This window comes from Balaenoptera ricei, chromosome 13, assembly GCF_028023285.1.
Source record: "Balaenoptera ricei isolate mBalRic1 chromosome 13, mBalRic1.hap2, whole genome shotgun sequence".
Classification (NCBI taxonomy): domain Eukaryota; kingdom Metazoa; phylum Chordata; class Mammalia; order Artiodactyla; family Balaenopteridae; genus Balaenoptera; species Balaenoptera ricei.
The window spans coordinates 13,182,731-13,206,259 of NC_082651.1; the positions used below are offsets into that span (position 1 = coordinate 13,182,731).

The following is a 23,529-nucleotide window of genomic DNA, read 5'->3' on the forward strand; positions in this document are numbered from 1 at the left end:
CGCTGGGGCTGCGTCAGCCCGGGGGCGGGGCTCCTGGGCGGCGCGAGGCGCGGCCGGTCACGCGGTGCGCGGCGCCGGCTATAAGTAGAGGCCGGTGGGGTGCGCTGCTGGAGTGATGGCTGCCGGTGCGCGCTGAGTGCTTTTCCTTCTCGGCTGCTGAGGCGTCCGCGGCTGCTTCCTGGGTGGGTCGCCAGCCCCGCCGAGCCATCCCTAGAGCCTCCGCCCCAGGCCGTGTGCTCGCCGACAGCAGGTGCGTGCGTCCGTGGCCCTAGCCCGCCGCCGCAGCCTGGACCTCGTCTCCCGCTCGGCCCCTCGTTTTCTTTGGTGAGTGGCGGCGCCACCTTGGAAAGGCTCTTTCTTCTCCCCGGGGCCCGGCGCGGACGCGGCGGCGCGGGGGCTGGCCGGCTGGGCCGGGGCCGGCGGCGCGGTGGGGTTCTGCTTTCGGCTCTACCCGCCTCCCTCCCCCACCCCGCCCCATGCCACCCCTCCCGCCCGCCCGCGGGCCTTTTTGGCGGTCCCCGGGAGGCGCGCGCGGGAACGGCCCTTTTCCGGTTTTCGCGGGGAGGGCGCGCGCGGGCCGGCGGCGCGGGGGCCGGGCTGGGCGCGCGCGGGCCGAGGTGGTCCCCGGCGCCACGTGCCCGCCGCCCGGCGCGTCCTGCTTGGGGCGCGGGACAGCGGATCGCGGGAGGCGGGCAAGGCCGGGGGCCCCCAGTCCCGGTGGGCCGTCGCGGGGTGGCGGGACCGCAAGAGCGCGCTGCTATTGTTATCCACCCCCCCCCTTCCAGGATGAACTTGCGTCCTTTCTCTTCTCCGCCATGGAATTCTGCTCCGTGCTTCTAGCCCTCCAGAGCCAAAGAAACCCCAGACAACAGATGCCCATACGCAGCGTATAGCAGTAACTCCCCAGCTCGGTTTCTGTGCCGTAGTTTACAGTATTTAATTTTATATAATATATATTATTTATTATAGCATTTTTGATACCTCATATTCTGTTTACACATCTCGAAAACCGCTCAGTAATTCTCTGATTAATTAAAGAACCACTACTCTAGAGAATGGCATCTACCATGGCAACGCTGATTGCCACTACTATTGCTGCTACTGCCGCTTCTGGTCCGTTGGTGGACTACCTATGGATGCTCATCCTGGGCTTCATTATTGCATTTGTCCTGGCGTTCTCCGTGGGAGCCAATGATGTAGCAAATTCATTTGGTACAGCCGTGGGATCAGGTGTAGTGACCCTGAAGCAAGCCTGCATCCTAGCTAGTATCTTTGAGACAGTGGGCTCCGTCCTGCTGGGGGCCAAAGTGAGCGAAACCATCAGGAAGGGCTTGATTGACGTGGAGATGTACAACTCGACCCAAGAGCTGCTGATGGCCGGCTCTGTCAGTGCGATGTTTGGTAAGTTTTTTATTCGTATCGTCCTAATAGTGGTGGGCGAGGAAATTCTTATCATGGGTAGTTCCATTCTTGTGCTCTGCCTTGATTCAGATTCGGTAATATGCACTTCGTACATAATGGAATTTTGTCACGTACTTAATAAAACTTGATGTCTTTCAGGTTCTGCTGTGTGGCAACTAGTGGCTTCGTTTTTGAAGCTTCCCATTTCTGGAACCCATTGTATCGTTGGTGCAACCATTGGTTTCTCCCTGGTGGCGAAGGGGCAGGAGGGGGTCAAGTGGTCAGAACTGATAAAAATTGGTATGTTTAATTCTAAATGGCTTTTTATTCTTTTCTTCTTGTCGTGTTACCATGGCGTTGTGTATGGGAGAATATGGTGTAAAATTGGAGGGACGGACTAAAGTTTTGAGAAGAGAGGACTAAAATTTAAAGTGTGTTTTGGTTCCTGATTTCCATTAGTTGACATTTTTTTCTTAATGTGTTCTATTCCAGTGATGTCTTGGTTCGTCTCACCGCTGCTTTCTGGTATTATGTCTGGAATTTTATTCTTCCTTGTTCGTGCATTCATTCTCCGTAAGGTAATCTTTCTCTCCCCCCATGACCTGTAATAAGTCACACTCAATGGTATTCAAACCGATAGCATTTTTGCAAATGTGATCGGTGTGTAGGAGTGTGGCCTTGGAAAGTTAGAAAAATTCTTTGTTTTGTATACCTCTTCTCGTATGTTGAATTTTCTGAAAGAAGCAAGTTTTCAATACCCAAGAAGGCATTTGGGAAGGAAAAATTGAACACTATAGTATGCCAAGAAATTGGAGAGACTGAAAGAAAAAATTAAGGAAATGTATTTGGAGTGGCTTTGTTTAGCTGCATGCGGATTACTACTTTAAATCACCATCATATGCAGGCCAGTCTGAGTTGTAAGCTTAGGGTTCAACAAATCACAATGTCCTGGGTGACTTTTTCGTAGCTGCCAGTTAAAGTGGAATAGTTTGGGTCCCTACATAGTTATTTCTAGAGTGTTGATTATTGAAACCAGCTTGTAAGCTTCATGGTGGACACCCTACCTCTCACAGTGACCTGACTCTAATAGCTCAGAATAGGTAAAAAGGAACCAGTAAAGGTAATTTTGTTTTGTTTTTCTTGGCAAAAAAAAAAAAAAAAAAAAAATTCCAGACAGCCATTTAATTTCCTGTCCATTTGAAAATCCCTTTTGAGGGACCTGATAGCATTTTTTTTTTTATCAAGAAGTCTGATGCTGGCTCCAAAATAAATGTAGACAACAAGGGATGTTGTCGTTGGACTGAGTTACAGTAAGAATAAATGCATTTTTCTCAGGAAACAAAGTTGTCCTTTTCCTGAGGTGAATGGCTCTTAACGGTCCATTGTAAGTTCTTAAAAATTCTTCTAAACTGAAGAAATCTGAGTGAAGGGAGATAGGTAGCTTAATCCCAAGGGGTAAGAATGTATTCAGAGCCATTTGTTTGGTCTAGTTCTAAGCTTCTCTAGGGAAGGATATGTACTTTTCTATAGAAATTCAATAACTGGTAAAGTGACTCACTAACCACTATTTACCATGGCCTGAGTCTGGCAAAAGATAGCAGTGTAATACTTTGAAAACTTGAAACCTCTATAGCTTGGTATAATTTGAGAGTAAACAGTTCGTTGATATTAACGGACTCAAAGTTTGGCATTGTCTTATTTAGCAAGCAGGTAATGAATAGCACCTACCCTCCTACTCCCCACAGCTGTAGAATATGATAATGTGATGCTTCCATTTGAAGCTTAGTAGTAGTCAGGGATCAGAGCTCTTCGTATTTTTAGAGCCGTATAGCTTGCTCCTTACCAGAGAAGCAGGAGAATTGCTAGGATCCCCTGTTATGGATTTGTGCTCATAAGGGTTTACACTGGGTCTTTGTGGATTATTGAGAGACAGATTGTTCGGATTCTGGAGAGGCTTTGTGTGTCTCAAGCCAAAATAAACTTCTTTTCTGGAGGAGGAATGGTCATGCTCTCAGGTGCAAAGTGGGATTTTCAGGTGCCCAGACCTCTCATTTGGGGAATGCATGCCAGGCATTTTTATCCTCAGTTAGAGACCTTAAGTTAGATATATTAACTTCTTAATTATATATTCTTCATGGGGTATGAGGATGGACATGATCAAGAATGATTGGAATAGGTCTTCCCTGGTGGTCCAGTGGGTAAGACTCTCTGCTCCCAATGCAGGGGGCCCGGGTTCAATCCCTGGTCAGGGAACTAGATCACGCATGCATGCTGCAACTAAAGAGTTCGCATGTCGCAACTAAGAAGTCCGCATGCCACAACTAAAAGATCCTGTGTGCTGCAACTAAGATCCGGCCCAGCCAAAATAAATAAATAAATATTAAAAAAAAATGATTGGAATGATTGGAATAGTGTTTAAAACTATTCAATATGGACTTTGAGAATCTATCCGCACACTCACACAGGCAGGCACATACTCTTGTGTTGAATCTACCAATAACAGATGAATTTTTAGGTGATGAGGCTGAATATTTCTGGTTACTGTTAGATTTTATTTTATTTAAAAAAAATTTTTTTAAATTTATTTTTTTAAAAAAATTTATTTTGTTATTTTATTTTATTTTGGCTGTGTTGGGTCCTCCCTGTTGCGCGCGGGCTCTTCTCCGGCTGCGGTGAGCAGGGGCCACACCTCACTGCCCTGTGCGGGCCTCTCACCGCGGGGACCCCTCCCGCCGCGGAGCACGGGCTCCAGGCACGCCGGCCTCAGCAGTTGTGGCACACAGGCTCAGTAGTTGTGTTTAGTTGCTCCGCGGCATGTGGGATCCCCCCGGACCAGGGCCCGAACCCGTGCTCCCCGCACCAGCAGGCGGACTCCCAACCACTGCGCCACCAGGGAAGCTCTACTGTTACATTTTAAATCTCAAAAAAACATTTTTACACTAGTAACCTTTGGTGGTCTTGGCTGTTAAAATCTAAATATTTGACCATTAAGATACTTTCCAACTAAAGATTCTGTTTTGGAAATTAACATTAAAAGTGCTTTTAAAAATTTTCAACTTTCTGAATGTTCCAAGGGTGTTGGGTAGTCTAGTAGGAAAAAGCAGAGTGGAGGTTAAGGATTGGGAACAGTAAACAAGGAATAGGGGAAAGGGAGCTTTCCTGTTCAGTGTTTAAATTCTAGTCAAAGAAAGTGGGCCTTTCAGCATTCTCCCTTCTGTCAGGAATCTCATTAAATATATCTAGGGCATCTTTTCAAACTCAGGAACTTTTTTCTTTAGTTTACTGGAACGTCCGATATATAAAAAATGAACTATTATGGTTGAAAATGGGTTATGAAGACCCCCTTTCCCATCCCATATAACTGGATGATGAGATATTTACTTCTAAGTTTTAAGTGTTAGGTGAGTCATATGGCGGTAAACACTCAATAAAATGTTAGCCCTGGTTACCTCCTGGGGGAGTGGCTAAGAGGAGTTCGGAGGTAGCAAAAGGGAGAAAGAGAAGCCCCTGCAAATGTCTAGAACCCTTATGGATTTTGATTTCGGGGGGTGGTCTTAGGTTCCTTGGAGAATTTCTTAAAAGCACAGATAGTTCTTAGAAGAAAAATGTATATACACCTCAGGTTCATAACCTTACCGACTACCCTTGGGGTGGGACCTACATGGTTGAGTTACTCAGAGATGATGAGGTTTTTTTTTTTTTTTTAAATTAATTAATTAATTAATTTTTGGCTGCGTTGGGTCTTCGTTGCTGCACGTGGGCTTTCTCTACTTGTGGTGAGCGGGGGCTACTCTTCGTTGCAGTGTGCGGGCTTCTCATTGCAGTGGCTTCTCTTGTTGCGGAGCACAGGCCCTAGGCGTGCAGGCTTCAGTAGTTATGGCATGCGGGCTCAGTAGTTGTGGCTCGTGAGCTCTAGAGCGCAGGCTCAGTAGTTGTGGCTCACGGGCTTAGTTGCTCTGTGGCATGTGGGATCTTCCCGGACCAGGGCTTGAACCCGTGTCCCCTGCATTGGCAGGTGGATTCTTAACCACTGCGCCACCAGGGAAGCCCTGATGCTTAGGTTTTATTGGCTATTTTTGTTTTGACCAATTCCCTACCTGTAGCATTCTTTTAAACTACGGATAGGGAAGGTAATATTCAGAGTGGTTTTCGTTGAGGGCCCATCTCTGCTGATTTGGAGTGGCACCTCTACTTTCCGTTTCCTTGATCTTAAGCCATTACCTCACTCTTCTGATGTATTTATGATTCTTCTCCTTGTCTCTTCCTCCCCAAGATTTTCCATTGGATTGTGATTCAAGATAGCATTAAACCTTTGGCCTCACAATATCTTTAAAGTTTAGTCTTCCCATGTATTCAGATCTGTGCTCTTGTTTTTAACTCTTGTTTCCAATCACACTGGCCTCCTTGCTGTTCCTCAGACAATTCAAGTGTTTGCCTCAGGGTCTTTGTACTTGCTGATGTCTCTGGGATATTCTGCCCTCCAGATAGCCTGCTCTCTGGCTGCTCTTTTTCTACCCCTGCGTGTGTACCTGGCTTATGGCTTGTTGACCTAACACATTTGTGTCTTTGCTCCACAAAGATAGTCTTTGGACTATCTCCCGCCCCACCCCCCAAGAATTAAAGTGTGCACCTCCTTCCATCCCTGCCTCCTTCCCCTTCTTTTTTCTTCATAGCGTGATTCTGTACTAGAATGTAAATGTCAGTTCTGTGAGAGCAGGAACTTTGTCTCATTCATTCCCATATTTTAGTGCTTGGCACAGTCTGTTAAATGAGGAGGTGACCTAGTGTACGATTGATTTTTATCTTAGCACTTTGGTAAATCATTAGTTGTGGCATATTTATCAAATGTCTAGATAAGATGGTTGTTGCTGGTATATTCTACTACGTGTTTTGTTTTTAAGAAGTCATTGCAGGTATAAAGTCAGGTAAGAAATTAATATCTCATAGTCTGTTTCTTGATCTCTCCTATATAGTACATTTTCAGGTGTGTGCTCAGATTTATATCTGGACATGAGGTACCTTAGAGCACTGGGGGTTGAAACTGATTATTCAGGGCATCACCAGTCACTAGTAATAGGTAGCCTTGTTAAGAATAACAGCAACAGGGACTTCCCTGGTGGCGCAGTGGTTAAGAATCCACCTGCCAATGCAGGGGACACGGGTTTGAGCCCTGATCTGGGAAGATCCCACATGCCACGGAGCAGCTAAGCCCGTGTGCCACAACTACTGAGCCTGTGCTCTAGAGCCCGTGAGCCACAACTACTGAGCCTGCATGCCACAACTCCTGAAACCCTCATGTCTAGAGCCCATGCTCTGCAACAAGAGAAGCCACCGCAATGAGAAGCCCGCACACGGCAACAAAGAGTAGCCCCCGCTCGACACAACTGGAGAAAACCCAAGCGAAGCAACAAAGATGCAACGAAGCCAAAAAAAAAAAGAATAACGGCAACAAAAACCTAACCAACCCCCAAACATTAAACCAAACACATACTTAAATTCAGATAGATGTAGAAAATGAGATCAGCCTTGGTAGGGGAACTTCCAGGAGCAAATGTAGGAGAAGACCATTTGGCCTTGGAAACTACTCTGGAGAGATAGTTATTGGAACTAATTCCTGAAGCTGCCCTTTGGTAAGGTTCTATGGAAATGGGTTAAGTTTTTACAGCTTTTAAGATCTTGATCTTAGTGCTAATGATATTTTACAGGCAGATCCAGTTCCTAATGGGTTACGAGCTTTGCCAGTGTTCTATGCCTGCACAATTGGAATCAACCTCTTTTCCATCATGTACACTGGAGCACCTTGTAAGTACATATCAGAATATTTAAATGTGAATTTAAAGTTGTTTCTAAAACTTGCATTAAATGCCCAATTTACCCCTTTTTGTTTACAGGGCTGAAATCTCCTAGAAGGTGGCTGGCCTGCGCCCATTTCAGAAGGCTGCAGGCTAGTGTATGCTGAGTTAACCTAGATAGTTTTGCAACCAAAGAGACCTGCTCAGATTCTAAATCACTACAGACCTTTACTCTTTAGTCTTCACAGGATCCACCGATAATTTGATCTTCTCCCTCCCTCTTTCCTATCTATGCTAAAAATACCGGAATTGATGTTACCTCGACTACTGAAGAGTCATTAGTTACATTTGGTCTTCGATGATCAGTCATTTAGGACTGGTTTGCTGGATAGTCTCATTTTTCTCTCCCAAGTGGAGCTCCTTTTTGTTTCTAAATTTACTCCCCTGAATCTGCTTGAATGAGAAGATTTGGGATGTTTAACACCTGCCCTAAGTGCACTTGGAAGAAGAATTCATGCAGCTAAGAGGAAAAATATTTGTGAGAATATAAAGATTGAAATGTTGATTACTTTTATGTTGGAACGAAGGCAAAACGTGGATTAAATTGTGATACGTGTTTCATTTAGCACTTGAAAAAGATTGATAACCTGTAACTTGTTAGACAGGACGGTACATGTCTTGATCAGTCAGTTTTCCTGTCTAGGTTCATTTGGCTTGATGGCCTTTGACCCGTCAGTTCAGTGGCTTTCAATCTTTTGACTGTTGTGACACACTGGAAGAAAGACATTGTACATTGCTGCCCGGCACACACATACTTAGAGAGGGAGGGGGAGAGAGGGAAGGATAACTGGAATAGTATCTTGAAGCTACTTAACCTTGCTATGTGCTATGCACTCATATTTGCAAGTATTCTTTTTAGCTTTTTAAAATGCTCATTGTGGCCCACCAAACTGATTTCATTTCTGACTAATGGATTGTAACTTGCTTTGTAAACCTCACTGAAGTAATAAGTCACTGACAAAAAACGGAGTTAGCTAAGTATTTTTAACCATGTCTTTATTAGAATAATCAGGAAAGAAATTGGACAACTTTATGAGGATATTGATCTTATTTAGGGGATACCAGACTCCTTACCAAATGCTACAGGCAAAGGAAAGCTTGCCTGCTGCCTTTCCATTCTGTTTTAAATTGGCTTCTTCATGTTAAACTAAAAAAGTCTCTATGAGGCTCTAAGCACTGATGTTTTATGTGGTAGCAGCAAAGCTCATAGTTCAGTGAAATTGAAATTAGAAACTTGCATTTTCAGTCGTCTTTGAAAAGGGAATGTGGATATTTTTGTCCTGTCCTTTGGTCGATCATTTACAAGAAAAACCAGTCTCATTTCCCTTTTTTGACTTGGAACGTAGGCAAATTTAAATTGTGATACAGAGATTGATTAAATTTCATGTATATTTTAGTTTGTGTGACTAACTCCATGATTAGAATTGATAGCAGGAATTAAAATGGAAAGATTTAGTCATTACAGAACTTTAGTTTTGAAGGGGCCTCAATTTATATCTGATTTTTATATACTAATCATTTTGAAGAACAATAGAATTTCCATTTTATAAGTAATTCCTAATAAGCAAAACAACCACAAGTAACTAAGCTGTTCTTGGATAAACCACAGATCATTATAACATCTTTTAGTCTTAAATAGTGTTGTCTAGTGCTTTGCTTCTGTCATTAAATATAGACTGAGTGGCTTGGAGGCTGTTGGCGTTTAAGTGATAACCAGATAACTAGTTAATGATCCCTGAGCCATGTGAGAAGTAGGCATGTCTCTGTTTAAGATGTGGCTTGTTAGTATGATTACCACTCTATTTTCTTTTTGTGAAAGACAGCCCTTTGAACTATTCTTATCCCTTGATAGATAAGTGTATCTTAGTTTGATAATGCGTCCTAAGAGATAATCTTGCTCTAAAGGATTTTGCTAGTACAATGGAAGTGATAACTTCCACAGAGAACTAATTATATCAGTATGAGAAATGTGAAGACTGGGGCACTTTCCTTTTTTAACGTTAAAATCTTATGTGCAAATGTAACGTGTGGCCGCTCCCATCTGGAGGCTGGGCAGTGGAATGTTTCCATTTTTTTTCATAGCTAGTTGCAGATCCTCAGTGTAGTAATCTGTCTTCTAAAGCAAAGAAAGGAAAAAGCCTAATGTGAAGGAGCTTGGGAGATGTCAGTCTAGCAGGTGTTTAAAGTGGGCCAGACTGGTGTGGATTTCAGATGCTATGGGATTTTTCTCCCAAATTTGTATAGCCACTAACACAGTAAATCCTGTGGACCTAAGGCTGGCAACAGCTGTAAAGGGTGATGGGCTGGCTTGGGGAACCCCAGAGTCCCCAGAGGAGGGTTTACACGTTATTACAGGGGGGCAGTTGCCCTGGGGTTTTCAAGATGCACCATTTTATCTCCTAGTGCTGGGCTTTGACAAACTTCCTCTGTGGGGTACCATCCTCATCTCGGTGGGATGTGCAGTTTTCTGTGCCCTTATCGTCTGGTTCTTTGTATGTCCCAGGATGAAGAGAAAAATTGAACGTAAGTAACAAATTGTAGCAGAAAATTTTAACTAGTAATGTTGTGCTTGCTGCTTTTTGTTTAGCCATCTGTAAAAATCCGCTACTTGGATAGATTGGTAAAGCCAGAAAATTTACATGGAAATTTGCGGATATAGGTTTATTGTCCAAACTATGTTCTTATTAACTTAAAATGACCTGAGACCTAGTCATAAGGCATATTTGACCTTATTTGGGCCGCCAGACAAGCTAGGCACGTAATCTATTTTTTCTTTTTTTACTGTACCTTGATCACTTGCCAGTGACATGCTAGATAAATACAGAGAAGTTGTAGTCTACATTAATTGAGAGGGATGAGGATACCTTAATGAAAAATAAAAGGTAGGTATGAAATATTTTCACAGGAAACATTTACCAAAACGAATGCCTTCAGATTCAGATATTCAGAGCTATGCTAATATATTATCTGACTTTAGATTTGGTTAATTCTCAGAATTGGAGCACAGATTCCAGAGGTAGACATTTTCAAGTGTCATGAAGGGATCATTTAGACCATTACTGTATGGAGTATTTCAGTATAATCAAATATGGCATACCGTTTTGGTTAGTATAGGTCTTAATTAAATCTTGTATTCCTTTCCTTACTACTTGAACTCTCTTGAAATGATCTTTTTCTGCCCTTTTCATCTGCAACTGCTCGGGTAGCGATTTAAGTTTGTTCTTTGAAGAAGCGGAGGGCTGCACAGACAGCAGTGGCACCAGAAGAGCGCTGCGTCATGCATCTGCGCTCCGGAGCCTCAGAGAGGCCCTGCGCTAGTCTGCCGGCCTTCGGGCCTTCGTGACCTTGATTCTCCCTCAGTCTGGGAGAAGATGAGACGGGTCTCGCTAATGTTCTATATCCTGGTTTGTAGCTTGACTGGGATGCCTGAATGAACACGGAAACAGACTGGGCATTGGTACAGAGGCAGAAAGCGTTCCTACCTGGCCATGGGACCTAGAACCATAAGGCACATGTCTTTGTTTTCTAGAGGTGGACATTCAAGTCACCTTTAGTTGCCTGCGTTGAGCCGTGTCATTTTGCTTGAACTCACAGACTGAAATTTGGGGCCAGTTTTTAAAAAGAACGTGCACTAGATGAAGTCAGAATTTTCAGTTTTCTCTCAGCCCCATGCTTGAGCTGCTTTCCCCTCAGAAGGGGTCAGCAGGAGGCTCAGAATGGTTTCCACATTTGTGAAGGGTTCTATAAAGAACAAGAATTTATAGCAGAGTCCACAGAGCCTAAAAGATTTTTACCGTCTGGCCCTTCACTGAAAAGCTTTGCAACCCCTAGTAATAGGGTGTTCTGCATTTGTATTGCTGGTTTCTTCCCAAGTGAGAGATTAAGCGATACGGCAGATAAAGCAGACAGGAAAATTATCCTGAATTTTCACTGAAGTTTACATGTGGTCTTATTTCGAGAAGGATTTTTTTTTTTTTTTTTGAGGTGAGGGAAAGGGGAAGTGTAGAGCAAGTTAGTTTGGTCAAAACCAAACAAAAACATCCTTCTTTTCTAGGAGAAATCAAGTGTAGTCCTTCTGAAAGCCCCTTAATGGAAAAAAAGAATAGCTTGAAAGAAGACCACGAAGAAACAAAGTTGTCGCTCAGTGATACTGAACCCAGGAATCCCGTTTCGGAGGTAGGGTCGGCAGCCACTGGGCCCCTCCGGGCTGCAGTGGAGGAGAGAACGGTCTCGTTCAAACTTGGAGACTTGGAGGAAGCTCCCGAGCGAGAGAGGCTTCCCAGCGTGGACCTGAAAGAGGAAACCAGCATAGACGGCACCGTGAACGGTGAGTGGACTCTCCCTCGGGCGGGGCAAAGCGAGTTTCCCGTTGTTAGCAGTACTGCTGCGGGGCTCTGCGTTCGGACTTCACGCTCCTGGCATTGAGTGTCACCTTTTGGTCTTGGCCAGGTGCAGTGCAGTTACCGAACGGGAACCTAGTTCAGTTCAGTCAAGCTGTCAGTAACCAGATAAACTCCAGCGGCCACTATCAGTATCACACCGTGCATAAAGATTCCGGCTTGTACAAAGAGCTGCTCCATAAGTTACATCTTGCCAAGGTGGGCGACTGCATGGGAGACTCCGGCGACAAACCCTTGAGGCGCAATAATAGCTACACGTCCTATACCATGGCGATCTGTGGCATGCCCCTGGATTCATTCCGTGCCAGAGAAGGTGAACAGAAGGGTGAAGAGATGGAGAAGCTGACGTGGCCTAACGGAGACGGCAAGAAGCGAATTCGCATGGACAGTTACACCAGTTACTGCAACGCCGTGTCTGATATTCACTCAGCGTCCGAGATCGACATGAGTGTCAAGGCCGAGATGGGTCTGGGCGACAGAAAAGGAAGCACCAGCTCTCTAGAAGAATGGTGTGACCAGGACAAACCAGAAGTGTCTCTCCTCTTCCAGTTCCTGCAGATCCTCACGGCCTGCTTTGGGTCATTCGCCCATGGTGGCAATGACGTCAGGTCAGTCGATTATGATTCTTGGCACTGCTCGTGCTATTTTTACACCGCCTAATCCTTTTATAAGGCTCTGCTTGTGGCCTTGGTACTTATACCACCCGTGGGACACTGAATAATGTAGAAAGGGTGAGGTAATAGCAGTTAATTGACTTAAAAAAACAGGAAGAAAAATTTTTTCTTCAGAGAGATTACAAAGAATATGTTTGTCTCTGTAGGTGATAAACACATACATCTTTCACAGAGAAGCCTTTTATCGAGATGGGAGCCAGTTCTTTGATAGAATCACTGCCCCCTAGAATGAATTTGTAGGTGGTTAATCCTAGTTGTGTGGTTTGTCAGCTGTTCGTTGGAACCCAAAATTTGCTTTAGGTGGGCCTGTAGGAAGACAGGCCACCAGATGCGTGGCGTTTCCCCTCTGAGAAGAGCTCTCATTTTCTTCTGTTGTGTATGTTGGGGTTCCATTTATTTCCTTTGAAAGACCAGTTTCTAATGAAAGCTTTGCTTTAGAAAACTTAGTAAGTCAGTTAACAAATAGATTCTTGCCAAGTTTTAGTTTTGCCTGAAAAATCATCCCTGCCCTCTTTTTTTCTTTCAGCAATGCCATCGGTCCTCTGGTTGCTTTGTATCTGGTTTATGACACGGGAGATGTTTCCTCGAAAGTAGCAACACCAATATGGCTTCTGCTCTATGGTGGTGTTGGTATCTGTATTGGTCTATGGGTTTGGGGAAGGAGAGTTATCCAGACCATGGGGAAAGATCTGACACCAATCACACCCTCTAGGTAAGTTGGTAAAGCAGGTCTTATTAGGTTAATGCTCATTTTCTTAAGATACGTGATACTGTACAGTGCTACTACATAAAGTAACCAAGTTTGTCTAAGTTCCCGATGTTACTCTCTTTGGTGTGAACTTTTTAAGATTTTCCTTATCGTCTGGCCCTTAAACATAATTTATCTGTTCAACTCCAGTGGACTCTTTTTAACAAAATAACTTCTGAGAAAGGTGTGTGTGCTAAGACTTACTAGCTATGTGCACTTGGCTTTTATCTCTCTCTTTATGGAGCCAACACTGATGCTTACTGAATTCAAAGTGAAAGTGCAAGCTTTAAAAGAATGGGCTTCCAGAAAACCTTAAAACCTCAAACGCTGGAAAAGAGAAGAGGAATCTCACGGCCTGATTTCAAGCAGATTTCAGGAGTTAGAGCAAACTAAAGATGTTGGTGGCGTTTTTGTCACCGGGTAGAGCACAGCAAGATTGCGTGCACTTTGGGATAGTGCTAACTTACCAAAATTTAAGTTCCATTCTTGACAGGTGATCTATTTGTGTCCACAGCGGCTTCAGTATTGAACTGGCATCTGCCCTCACTGTAGTAATTGCATCGAATATTGGCCTTCCCATCAGTACAACACATTGTAAAGTAAGTGTAATGTAGAGGTACTGTGTCTTTTGAGTAGATATGTTGAGAGGTATTTTTTTGTTCTTTTTGTTTTTTGTAGATATGTTGTTCTTTTTGTTTTTTGTTTTTTTTCCTTTGGTAATTTGGTGTTATACCGTGGGAGTCTCGAAGAGTTCACAAGTTTAGGACAAGTTGACTATAAGAATGTAAATACACATTGTGCAATTTCTTGTGTCTATTACTTTTATTTAAGCAGATAGTATATTTTCTCCCGAAACGAGGCAAAAGCCCCTTTTTATAGAGGTAGCAAGTCTGTGAGGCTTGTTGGACTGTTGAAGGGCAGTTTATTTGAAGCAAGCATATATTCAGAGCATCTCAGGATTGAAGTCCTGAGAAACTTATTGAATCCTAAGGTTGCTTGATGACCATCTAATAACCATAGGATAACTATAGGGAAAGGAAGAAACTGGCTTCCTTAAGGGAATTTAAGTTGGTTCATCATGGAGCCTTTGAGTCATTCTTTTTCTTCCAGAGAGATCTGTGGGTGATTGGCTATTAGGTCTAATAGCAGCCTCCTTCTAGAATCTTTGGGAAACCTAAAACTTAAAGGAATCTATTATTAAAGCAGTCTTTGTTATTATTAATGTAGTTCATTAAATTCCAGCAGCTCAGAAGGGAAAAGGGAGTTTTCTTTCCCTCTTTTACCCCAATTAGCACAGATTCCGTGATTGCATTTTATATTGCCTTCATCTTGTTACAAACCAGCTTTCATGGATCGGTCCAGCGGTCTGGGGCTCCTTACCTACATAAAGTCACGGGTCTATTTAACAAAATGCCATTGGCACTTCAGTAACCAGTTTCCTCGATTGTTTTCTCCCGTAGGTGGGCTCTGTCGTGTCCGTTGGCTGGCTCCGATCCAAAAAGGCTGTTGATTGGCGGCTCTTCCGCAACATTTTTATGGCCTGGTTTGTCACAGTCCCCATTTCTGGCGTTATCAGTGCTGCCATCATGGCAGTCTTCAAATACGTCATCCTCAGAGTGTGAAGCTGTTTGAGATGAAAATTCGGGTCAGTGTTTGGGACCACCTTACACATTCCTGTTCCTTTGAAGAATGATTACAGTGTTATAGAAGACTGACAGGAGTCTCTTTTAAAGTTTGGGAGCTGTGGGAGGGAAGCGTTACTTGTGCTATAATTGCTCTTGTGCTAAATATGACTTGTCTCAAAATTAGCTATGTAAAGTAGCCAGGTTTCCACTGGTTCCTGTTGAGGTCCCTTTTCCTTCTGGGCTGTGAATTCCTGTATATATTTCTCTACTTTTTGTATCAGGCTTCAATTCCATTATGTTTTAATGTTGTCTCTGAAGATAACTTGTGATTTTTTTTTGGTTTGTTTTGTTTCGTTTTAAAACAACCATTCAGAGCCATTTGACAGAGTGTGCTCTGCTTTGTTGGTTTCACCAGCTTCTGCCCTAACACGCACAGGGACTTAACAGCAAACGCCGTAACCGAAGCTTCCCTTGTAGTCTCTTAGAAAAATAGTCATTTGTACCCTGCCCTCCTGTCGGTAGTGGCAGGTTCTATCGGCATACGTGAACTTCTTATAAGGACAAGGTTCTTTGGACACGGTGAAAATTTAAGTTAGTAGTAACTTCTTTGCAAGCAGTTCACTGACTATTATTGCTAAGAAGAAGTAGGAAGAAAAACCCTTCTGGCAGTCTTGGTTATTTCTCTTTAAGATTTCTGGCCGTGTGGGATGGATGAATGCAGTGGAATATGAACTTTGGGTGAGTTAAATGGGCCAGCCTTCCATGTTCATCTGTCTACCTCTTAACTGAATAAAAAAGCCTACCGTTTTTAGAAAACATGTCTCATTGGTTTTGTTCATATATTTGAAGCATCTGAGCTCCCGATCAGTCAGCCTTATGCAATTCTTAGGAGAATGTGGTATCTTAACAAGTGAGAACTGCCCTCTAGCTTAAAGTTCCCCACTCCTCCCTGGTACGTTTCTTGTGATCCCAGAATATACGTGACATTCCTCCATGGGGCATTTCTAACCGTTTGGCATTTTTTACCAGCACATCCTAGACATTTCCGTGTTAGCACGTATCTACTCATTGTCTTTAACAGCCACAAAGTTTTTCTGTTTGAATGGATTATTTTGTTTTACTAGACCCTTGTTTAGATTATTTGTAGCTTTGCTATTACAGCGAATGCTAAAATGAGTGTTCGTGTTTCATGAGTGTAGCTCAGCTTCATTTAAAAATTCTCAGTGTTGGATTCTTCAGTCTTGACCCATTATCTCTTTTACGCTTGATCAGGACGGCACTTTTGGTGCATGGCTTTGCGAACTAGATTGATGGGTCCTGTCCTTAGACTTATAGCAAGATGCTTTTTAGAAGCCAGACTGCAACAAGGATAAGGTTATGCTTGCCTGACCTGTGCCTGAGAAATTGGACCCCTGGTTGTGTACCTGCCATGGATTCACTTAGTAAAATGTTCACCATTTCATGTCAGGCACTGCACTAAGCTTTTTATGTACGTTGAATTCTCAAGACCTTTTGCAGTAGTTCTTAGCATTATTTTGTAGATGATGAAAGATACTGAACTGTATCTTTCCTGATCTTAAGAGAATGGACAGGGACTTCCCTGGTGGTGCAGTGGGTTAAGACACCGTGCTCCCAGTGCAGGGGGCCCGGGTTCGATCCCTGGTTGGGGAACTAGATCCCACATGCCACAGCTAAAGATCCCGTGTGCTGTGCAACTGAGACCCGGAGCAGCCAAAATAAAGAGAATGGACAGCCCCAGGCTAGCTGAAGGTAGCCATGTGACTATTTGAGGAAGAAGAAGGGGGCCTGGGGTAAAGAGGAACCTAACAGTAGGCCCAGAACTGAGGGTTCTGCAGGAGACCCTCTGAGTTTTTGTGCTGGCTTCCTTTCCTGGTGCTATATGACCTCACACAAACCCATATCCTGTCTTTGCCCGGTGATTAAATGGAGAGTAGTAACTCTCCCCAAGATTTTCCCCTTGGCCCAGGAGAGGACAGCTGAGGAAGCACTTGAACCAAGGATGTGTTTCTCTAGGAAGAGCAGCTAGATCTGGGGAAGAGGAACCCCACGAGCTAGTAAGAGGCCAGAGGGGATCTGTAGCTGCTGTGGGCCAGGGACACAGGCTGGTGAGAACTGTGGCCTGTTTCTCTTGGGCATTAGATGTTGCCTCCTTTTTTTTTACTCTTCCCCCATCCAAGCTATTTTCATCAAGGTTGCATGTATGCCTAATAAAGTAGTCAAGTGATTCAGCAAGGCTTCTATGGAAAAGGGATATCCCACCACCATTTCCCTCTTTCCTGAGGCAACCACTTTCTTTTCTTTTGGTATTTGTATTACTATTTGGCCCTTTCAGTTTTTAGCTCTTGATGCCCCATAGTGAAAAATGATGTTTAGTTCTAGTCTTCCACTGTTATCATACACAGACCCTAACCTCCCACCTTTGCTGTATAATTGGGTCTTAATTTTGGTAAGATCAAAATTGAGAGTATTTTAAAAATATCACTGAGCTGCTGAGTCTTATAATGCGTATACTGTGATCATTTTGTTTTCCCTGGAATAAGCTCTACTGCCCCGCCCCACCCCTTTTTTTTTTATTAAGTGCTTGTCACCCTTTTAAGACTATCAGAAGCAACAGGAAAGTTCCCGATATTTTAGGGAAGCTTCACTCACAGCTTCTGATCTGTTCCAATCTAGACAAGTTTCACATCTGCATCCTAAAATTTCCCTCTGCCATTCTGGGAATTTCTTTTACCTCCTTTGTTGGATTTCCTATTTCCTGTAGCCCATGTTTTTGTTTTTTCTTGGTTTATTCCCCTGTTTTGGGGGAGAACACCCTGTAGCAGCTTCCTGAGAAAGAATCTCGGGTGGTAAAGGCCTAATTGTTCGGAGTTCTGGGGCTCACTGGGGCAAAGGTCACTGTGTATTTTAGTCTCCCTGTTTTCAGTACCTTGTGTTTTTGCGTGGTTCTGAATGCACGCGCTCATTACCACAGTTTTTAGGTAAGTAACACCAGTCCCCCAATAACACGGTTCAGATTTCAGTTGCCATGGTATATTTTAACTGAGGACTCGCGTACAGTACAAACTTTAATGCTAGCTCTTTGGTCCACGAATCCCATTTCCAAAGGAACAGATGCACATAGGCCCAACGAATGACCTCTCAGGTCGCTTCTTTCAAAGTCTTCTTGGTGTCTGGTTGCTGTGCAGCTATTATTCAGTTCACTCACTGACAACAGAGCTTTTTAGTAGTGATCCCAGCGGTAGAGAGATGCTGTAGGCTTTTAGCGCTGCTGTTGGATTATGTTCCAGGTTCTCTTGGGGGCTTGAATGAAAGTGTGAAAACTTGCCTTTTACCATCAAATGCAGCTTTCATTGATCCGGCCAACAAAGAGTTTATTTCCAATTTTAACAGATTTGGAGAGGCTATTGATGCTATAACTGGAGATTGTATGATTGCTTCAGCTGAGGCTTGGAAGAAATTGAAAGCATCATGGCAAAAAGCAGCAGTAATTTGCAGTGTGGCAGAAACTGACTACACTGCAAATAACTGCAGGATTCAAAGCGGACGTGAATTGAGTTGTATTGGAACACGGGAGGGTTGACGCTGCTGCTGTTGGAGAGATTCTAGGTAGGCAGCCAGAGGCACTTCAGTGAAGGTGAGCGTGTCAGCATAAATGAGGAAGGTGATTGTGATGAAAAGGATGCAGATGTCCCAGAGGAAGTGATGCTGGCCTGGCCCGAAGTTCACATGAAGGGACTTCCCAGAGCTATTTCTCAACAGTGAAGAAAAGGTAAAATGTTGGAAGCCGAGCCTCAAACACTTTAATTAATTAATTAGTTTTCTGCCGATGAAATTTAGATATTTTTTAATTGAAATATATTGTGCACATAATTGTATAACTTGCTGACTTTTTGCACACTGGACTGATCCCTGAAACCAGCAACCAGAACAGGAAAGGAACAGTATCATTCACAGGATTAAAAAGGGTCAATGTCGAGTCACCTGGTTAAACTACAATATAGTAACTGAGAACTAGATAAATGTTACACAATCATATTTACTTGCAAGCTGCCATCACTTCAGCAAGCTGGGCTAAGCTCTAGGCTACTGATGCTTTCAACAGTTCATTTCCTGACTGGCAGGATATAAAAGGATTTGTTCTCACCCTACCTCACCCTTTCACCTTTAGGCAACAAAAAGTTGCCTAGAGACCAAAGGTGACAAAATTAAAACACTTGGCTCATAAAAAGCTGGGTTGCGGTGTTCCCTCTACAACATAGTGGTATAGGGATGTCTGGTCTATTAAACACGTCCTCCACTGTGTTTGTGCAGTGTGTACGATTTGCAAATATTTTAATTGCCATGGTTTTCTCTTGCTTCACAGGAAAATCTTGTTTAGTGCTCCAAAATTTCAGTAAGGTTACAGAACTCATACCCCATGGTGTGAAAGTCCTTTCTCTTTAACTCCGTTCTCTGCCTTTGTCTTTTGCCTCTACTTGAGAGATTTAAATTCTTTAACCATCCCATTGTTTACACCCAAGACACAGTGATATCTTTGAAGTCTGAGAAAGATCAGCTAACCGGAGATTGCTGGGGTGCTTCTACCAAACTGTTACTTTTGTGAAAGATGGAGACTTTCGAGACTTTATTAATAGTTTTTTTTAATACTAAAATATTAGAGCTGCTCATTGGCAGTAATGCTTGCCTTTCTAATGATTGGGCTCTTGTGGAAACCCCTTTTGTTATATTCAGAGATGAAGCAGGGTTTCATCTCAGCTGAACACACTGTGACGCAGTGCAGATTGCTACTTATGAAAAGGAGCAAGATGTTTATTTTTCTGGGGACTGCTGACATTAGTGCAAGGTCTCCCCTCCCAGAGGATTATTGCTGAAGACCTAGATAGCAGGTTTCTACTTCCCATTCATTCTATTTCTAGAAGCAAGCAAATGTTCTCTAATTGCAGGCTTGGGCTGAATGCCTCCGTAGTGTTTCCCACTGTGCTAATTGGAAAAATATAATTTTCAACTAACTGTGACCTGCTTTGCAAAATAATCGTTGACAGCTGAGTTGCCAGTTTGGTTTCTAAAGTGAAATAGTACTTTTTAGTTTAGCACTAAGGATAATGGAGCTTTGGAAGTCCCAGGGCAAGCCTATGCTGTGTACAAGGACCATTAGAGATCAAATTTCAGCCTGTAAGAACCAAGAGCCTATTGATTTGATGTCTTTTTCTAGGAGCTCTTATTAAGTTGAATTTCAATTAAAAATTTTGAGGGGGCCACATTCTGGGAATGTTAGTCAATGTTGCCCATTAGTTGAATAGTCATACAATGGGCCTTGTGTGTACCTTATTGATTTGGAAGGGAGGTAATCTTTTAGCTAAGGTCTTGGCTTCTGGCAAGCTCTCCTTCAGTCTAAATGTGGTTGGCCTTGCCAGCTTTTTGGAATTACTGTCGGCTTGTGAGTATAGAGTTGTTGTGACTCTTCTGTTTAGGATCTTTGGTTTTTCTTAGAGTGGTTCTGTCGTCACTGTCTACCACAGAAAAGGGCTTTAAATTCAAAGTTGCCATTGGAATCGGAGATCTTTTTTTTTTTTTTTTCATTTTTAAAAATTTATTTATTTGGTTGCACTGGGTCTTAGTTGCGTCAGGCGGGCTCCTTAGTTGCGGCTATGTGAACTCTTAGTTGCAGCATGCATGTGGGATCTAGTTCCCTGACCAGGGATGGAACCCAGGTCCCCTGCTTTGGGAGCGTGGAGTCTTATCCGCTGCGCCACCAGGGAAGTGCCAGAATCAGAGATCTTAAAGACAGTGATTACTTCCTGTGTGTGGTGGAGTGTAGTGGTTACAAACATAAGCTTTGGAGCTAGACCTATCTAGGTTCAAATTCCAGCTCTACCACTTGTGTATCCTTGAGGTCATTTAATCTTTCTAAGCCTCAGGTCCCTGTCTGAATATTGGTGATAATAATGGTACTTATATCACAGGATTTTCATGAGGATTAATTAAAATAATGCATGTAAAGTGTGCCGTGCCTGACACTTCTTACGCACTTCTTAAATAGTGTTTATTAACTGCTCTCATCCTCCACATAAACATATGTAACTTTTCTTGACACGGTAATGTTTAACTTGACATTGATCCCCTAGATACCCTTCCTTGACTATGGAGTGACTTTAAAGTAATTTTCCTTAACTGTACCTTTATGTATTTCTTGAATCTGAAATGAAGGATTTAATTTTGGTGGCTTGCCTTTGAAGAAAAGTGTATTCAGACCCTGTATAAATTAGGATTCGGTTAAACTGTGAGTGATGGAAAATCCCGAGAACACAGAAGAAAGTTTATTCCTTCCCCCAGTTACTGATGGGCTGGTACTGGTGTCTCAGTTTGGAAGGAGTCCCATGGGCCTGGGACCCAAACCCCTGAGGAGGGCACGCCGGCAGCTAGTGACTTTAACAAGAGGTGTGTGAAGAGGCTGATTCTGTGAGGGCTGAAAAACTACCAACAGGATTCAACTGGTTGGGGTGGGGGAACTGCTGCTGTGGGAATGAAGAAATGTGAAGAAATGGAAGGAACAGGAAGCTAACCAGTAGTTTCTCTTCCTGGCCGTCTCCTCACAGCTCCCCCTACTGAATACACGTGAACAAGTGGAACGAGACTCCACGCTCCCAATGCAGGGGACCCGGGTTCCATCCCTGGTCAGGGAACTAAGGTCCCACATGCATGCTGTGAACAAAGCCGGTGAACACACATGTGGTTGAGAGAGTTCCAGCCCCAGCGGCACCGCAAAGTAGGGAGGGCTGGGTTTGCAGCTGAGATGTGGTATAGCTTAGCAACCAACACAGGGGCGTCTGCCGGATTTCTTCATCTTCAGAGCATGTTTGGAATTCATACCTTATCTGTGGGGTGAAATTTTGAGATTGTGTGACTGTCCTGTGCCTCACAGCCGTCTTGCACTCAGTGGCCTCAGTATCCATTGATGAATCTTGCCTGAATCCATTATTGCCAAACTGGTTGTAAAATGGGTGATTTTCTATTCTTCTTACACCTTGAACATTTATTAGTTGGCATTCTTCGTTTGGTAAAGGAAAGCTCTCTTATCTCCCTCGTACTTTGCTCTGGGAAATGGCGGTTTTCAGTTGGGTGACCACATCTTGGCTAAAAGTTGGAGTTGTATTATTAAGAACTGGGTAGAACAGACACGGTGTAGGCAGCTGTCACTTTGACACAGTCCAAAGCCTAAGCAGTCTTATTTCTGTCATTGGATCCATAATTGTCTTGAATTATAAAAGCTTTAGAAGGAATAAGAATTAATGATTAATTAATACTCATTAATTACTCATAATGATCAATTAATACTCTAATTGCTCATAAATACTCATTAATTAATTAACGAGTATTTTACATATGAAAGGATGAGGGAAAACAACCTGAATTCACAGGTGGTGTCTCATGTGTCAGGGTGTTATTCTCTTGAGAGGACCAAATAGGCCAGTGATTCTCAACTGTGCCTGCCCCATTGGACTCATCTGGAGACCTGAGGCCTGAGTTCTTTCCAGGGGCATTGGGATTTGATTGGTATAGGTGGGATCTGGGCACAGGATTTTTAAAAGCTCTCTTGGGGATTCCAGTATGCTTCCACGGTTCAGAACTTGGAAACAGGCAGCCGACAGTGGTCCCGTGGGGTAAATGAGTGCTGTCTTAAATTCTGTTGAATGGGAATGAAGGAACTGAACTAGGTATACTGGCATGCCTTGTTTTCCAGTCAGCACTTTTAAAAATCTTCCCACTGTTAGTGTTTGACCACATGTCATATTTGTAAATTTATTGGTTTGTTAACTTTATATTGGAGTATACTTGATGAACAATGTTGTGATAGTTTCAGGTGTACAGCAAAGTGATTCAGTTATACATATACATGTATCTAGTCTTTTTCAAATTCTTTTCCCAGTTAGGTTGCTACATAATATTGAGCAGAGTTCCCTGTGCTATACAGTAGGTTCTTGTTGGTTATCCATTTTAAATATAGCCGTGTGTACATGTCAATCCCAAACTCCCTAGCTATCCCTTCCCCCCACCTGTCCACCCTGCTAACCGTAAGTTTGTTCTCTAAGTCTGTGAGTCTGTTTTGTAAGTAAGTTCATTTGTATCATTTCTTTTTAGATTCCGCTTATAAGGGATATCATATGATATGTCTTTTTCTCTGTCTGACTTCACTCAGTATGACAATCTCTAGGTCCATCCATGTTGCTGCAAATGGCATTATTTTGTTCGTTTTTATGGCTGAGGAATATTCCATTGTATATATGTGCAACTGTAAATTTGATTTCTTTCCCTTGGGGAAAAAAAAAGTTACTGTTCTCAAATCCAGTCTGACTCAGTTGGTCCAGAACCAGGCAACCTGATAAATGTGGCTTCTCATGACCTTAGTCACACACTCATTTGAACTCCTGTAAAAATGGAAACACCTTTTTCTAGCTTAAGGGTAGAGTGAAGGAGAGGGTCCCAAGGGTGAGTAAATAACAAGGGGTGGAATGTTGGAGTGAAAATGAAGGCAGTTTCTACTGGACATTGAGCCTTTGTCTCATCCCCAGCGTTGTACACATACTCACTATAAATAGGTCTTTATTCATTTGTTTATTTTGGCCACGCCACGGGCATGGGGGATCTTATTTCCACAACCAGGGAATGAACCCGTGGAAGCGTGGAGTCTTATCCACTGGACCGCCAGGAAAGTCCCTATAAATAGGTCTTTAAAACTTTCAAAGTTTGATGTGAAATATTTCAGACATAGAGAAGGTTATAAAAAGAATAAAACAATGAACACTCTTG

At 43.2% G+C, this 23,529-nt stretch overlaps 1 protein-coding gene across 1 annotated transcript; it reads left to right on the top strand.

The window, feature by feature from the left end:
* The first annotated feature begins 102 nt into the window (after window positions 1–102).
* SLC20A1 (solute carrier family 20 member 1) lies at window positions 103–15,516 on the top strand. Its single transcript, XM_059942573.1, has 11 exons — window positions 103–324; window positions 786–1,401; window positions 1,561–1,701; window positions 1,894–1,979; window positions 7,107–7,203; window positions 9,657–9,776; window positions 11,308–11,580; window positions 11,703–12,261; window positions 12,854–13,039; window positions 13,590–13,674; window positions 14,536–15,516. The coding sequence occupies exons 2-11, from the start codon at window positions 1,056–1,058 to the stop codon at window positions 14,695–14,697; spliced, it is 2,055 nt and encodes a 684-aa protein (XP_059798556.1). The 5' UTR covers window positions 103–324; window positions 786–1,055; the 3' UTR covers window positions 14,698–15,516.
* Window positions 15,517–23,529: the final 8,013 nt, after the last annotated feature.

Bases quoted from the DNA above. Each gene is read 5' to 3' on its own strand.
- SLC20A1 (XM_059942573.1), top strand. From the start codon at position 1,056: ATGGCATCTACCATGGCAACGCTGATTGCCACTACTATTGCTGCTACT. The intron at 1,402-1,560 runs GTAAGTTTTTTA...GATGTCTTTCAG, and splicing joins CTCTGTCAGTGCGATGTTTG to GTTCTGCTGTGTGGCAACTA. The intron at 7,204-9,656 runs GTAAGTACATAT...TTTATCTCCTAG, and splicing joins CATGTACACTGGAGCACCTT to TGCTGGGCTTTGACAAACTT.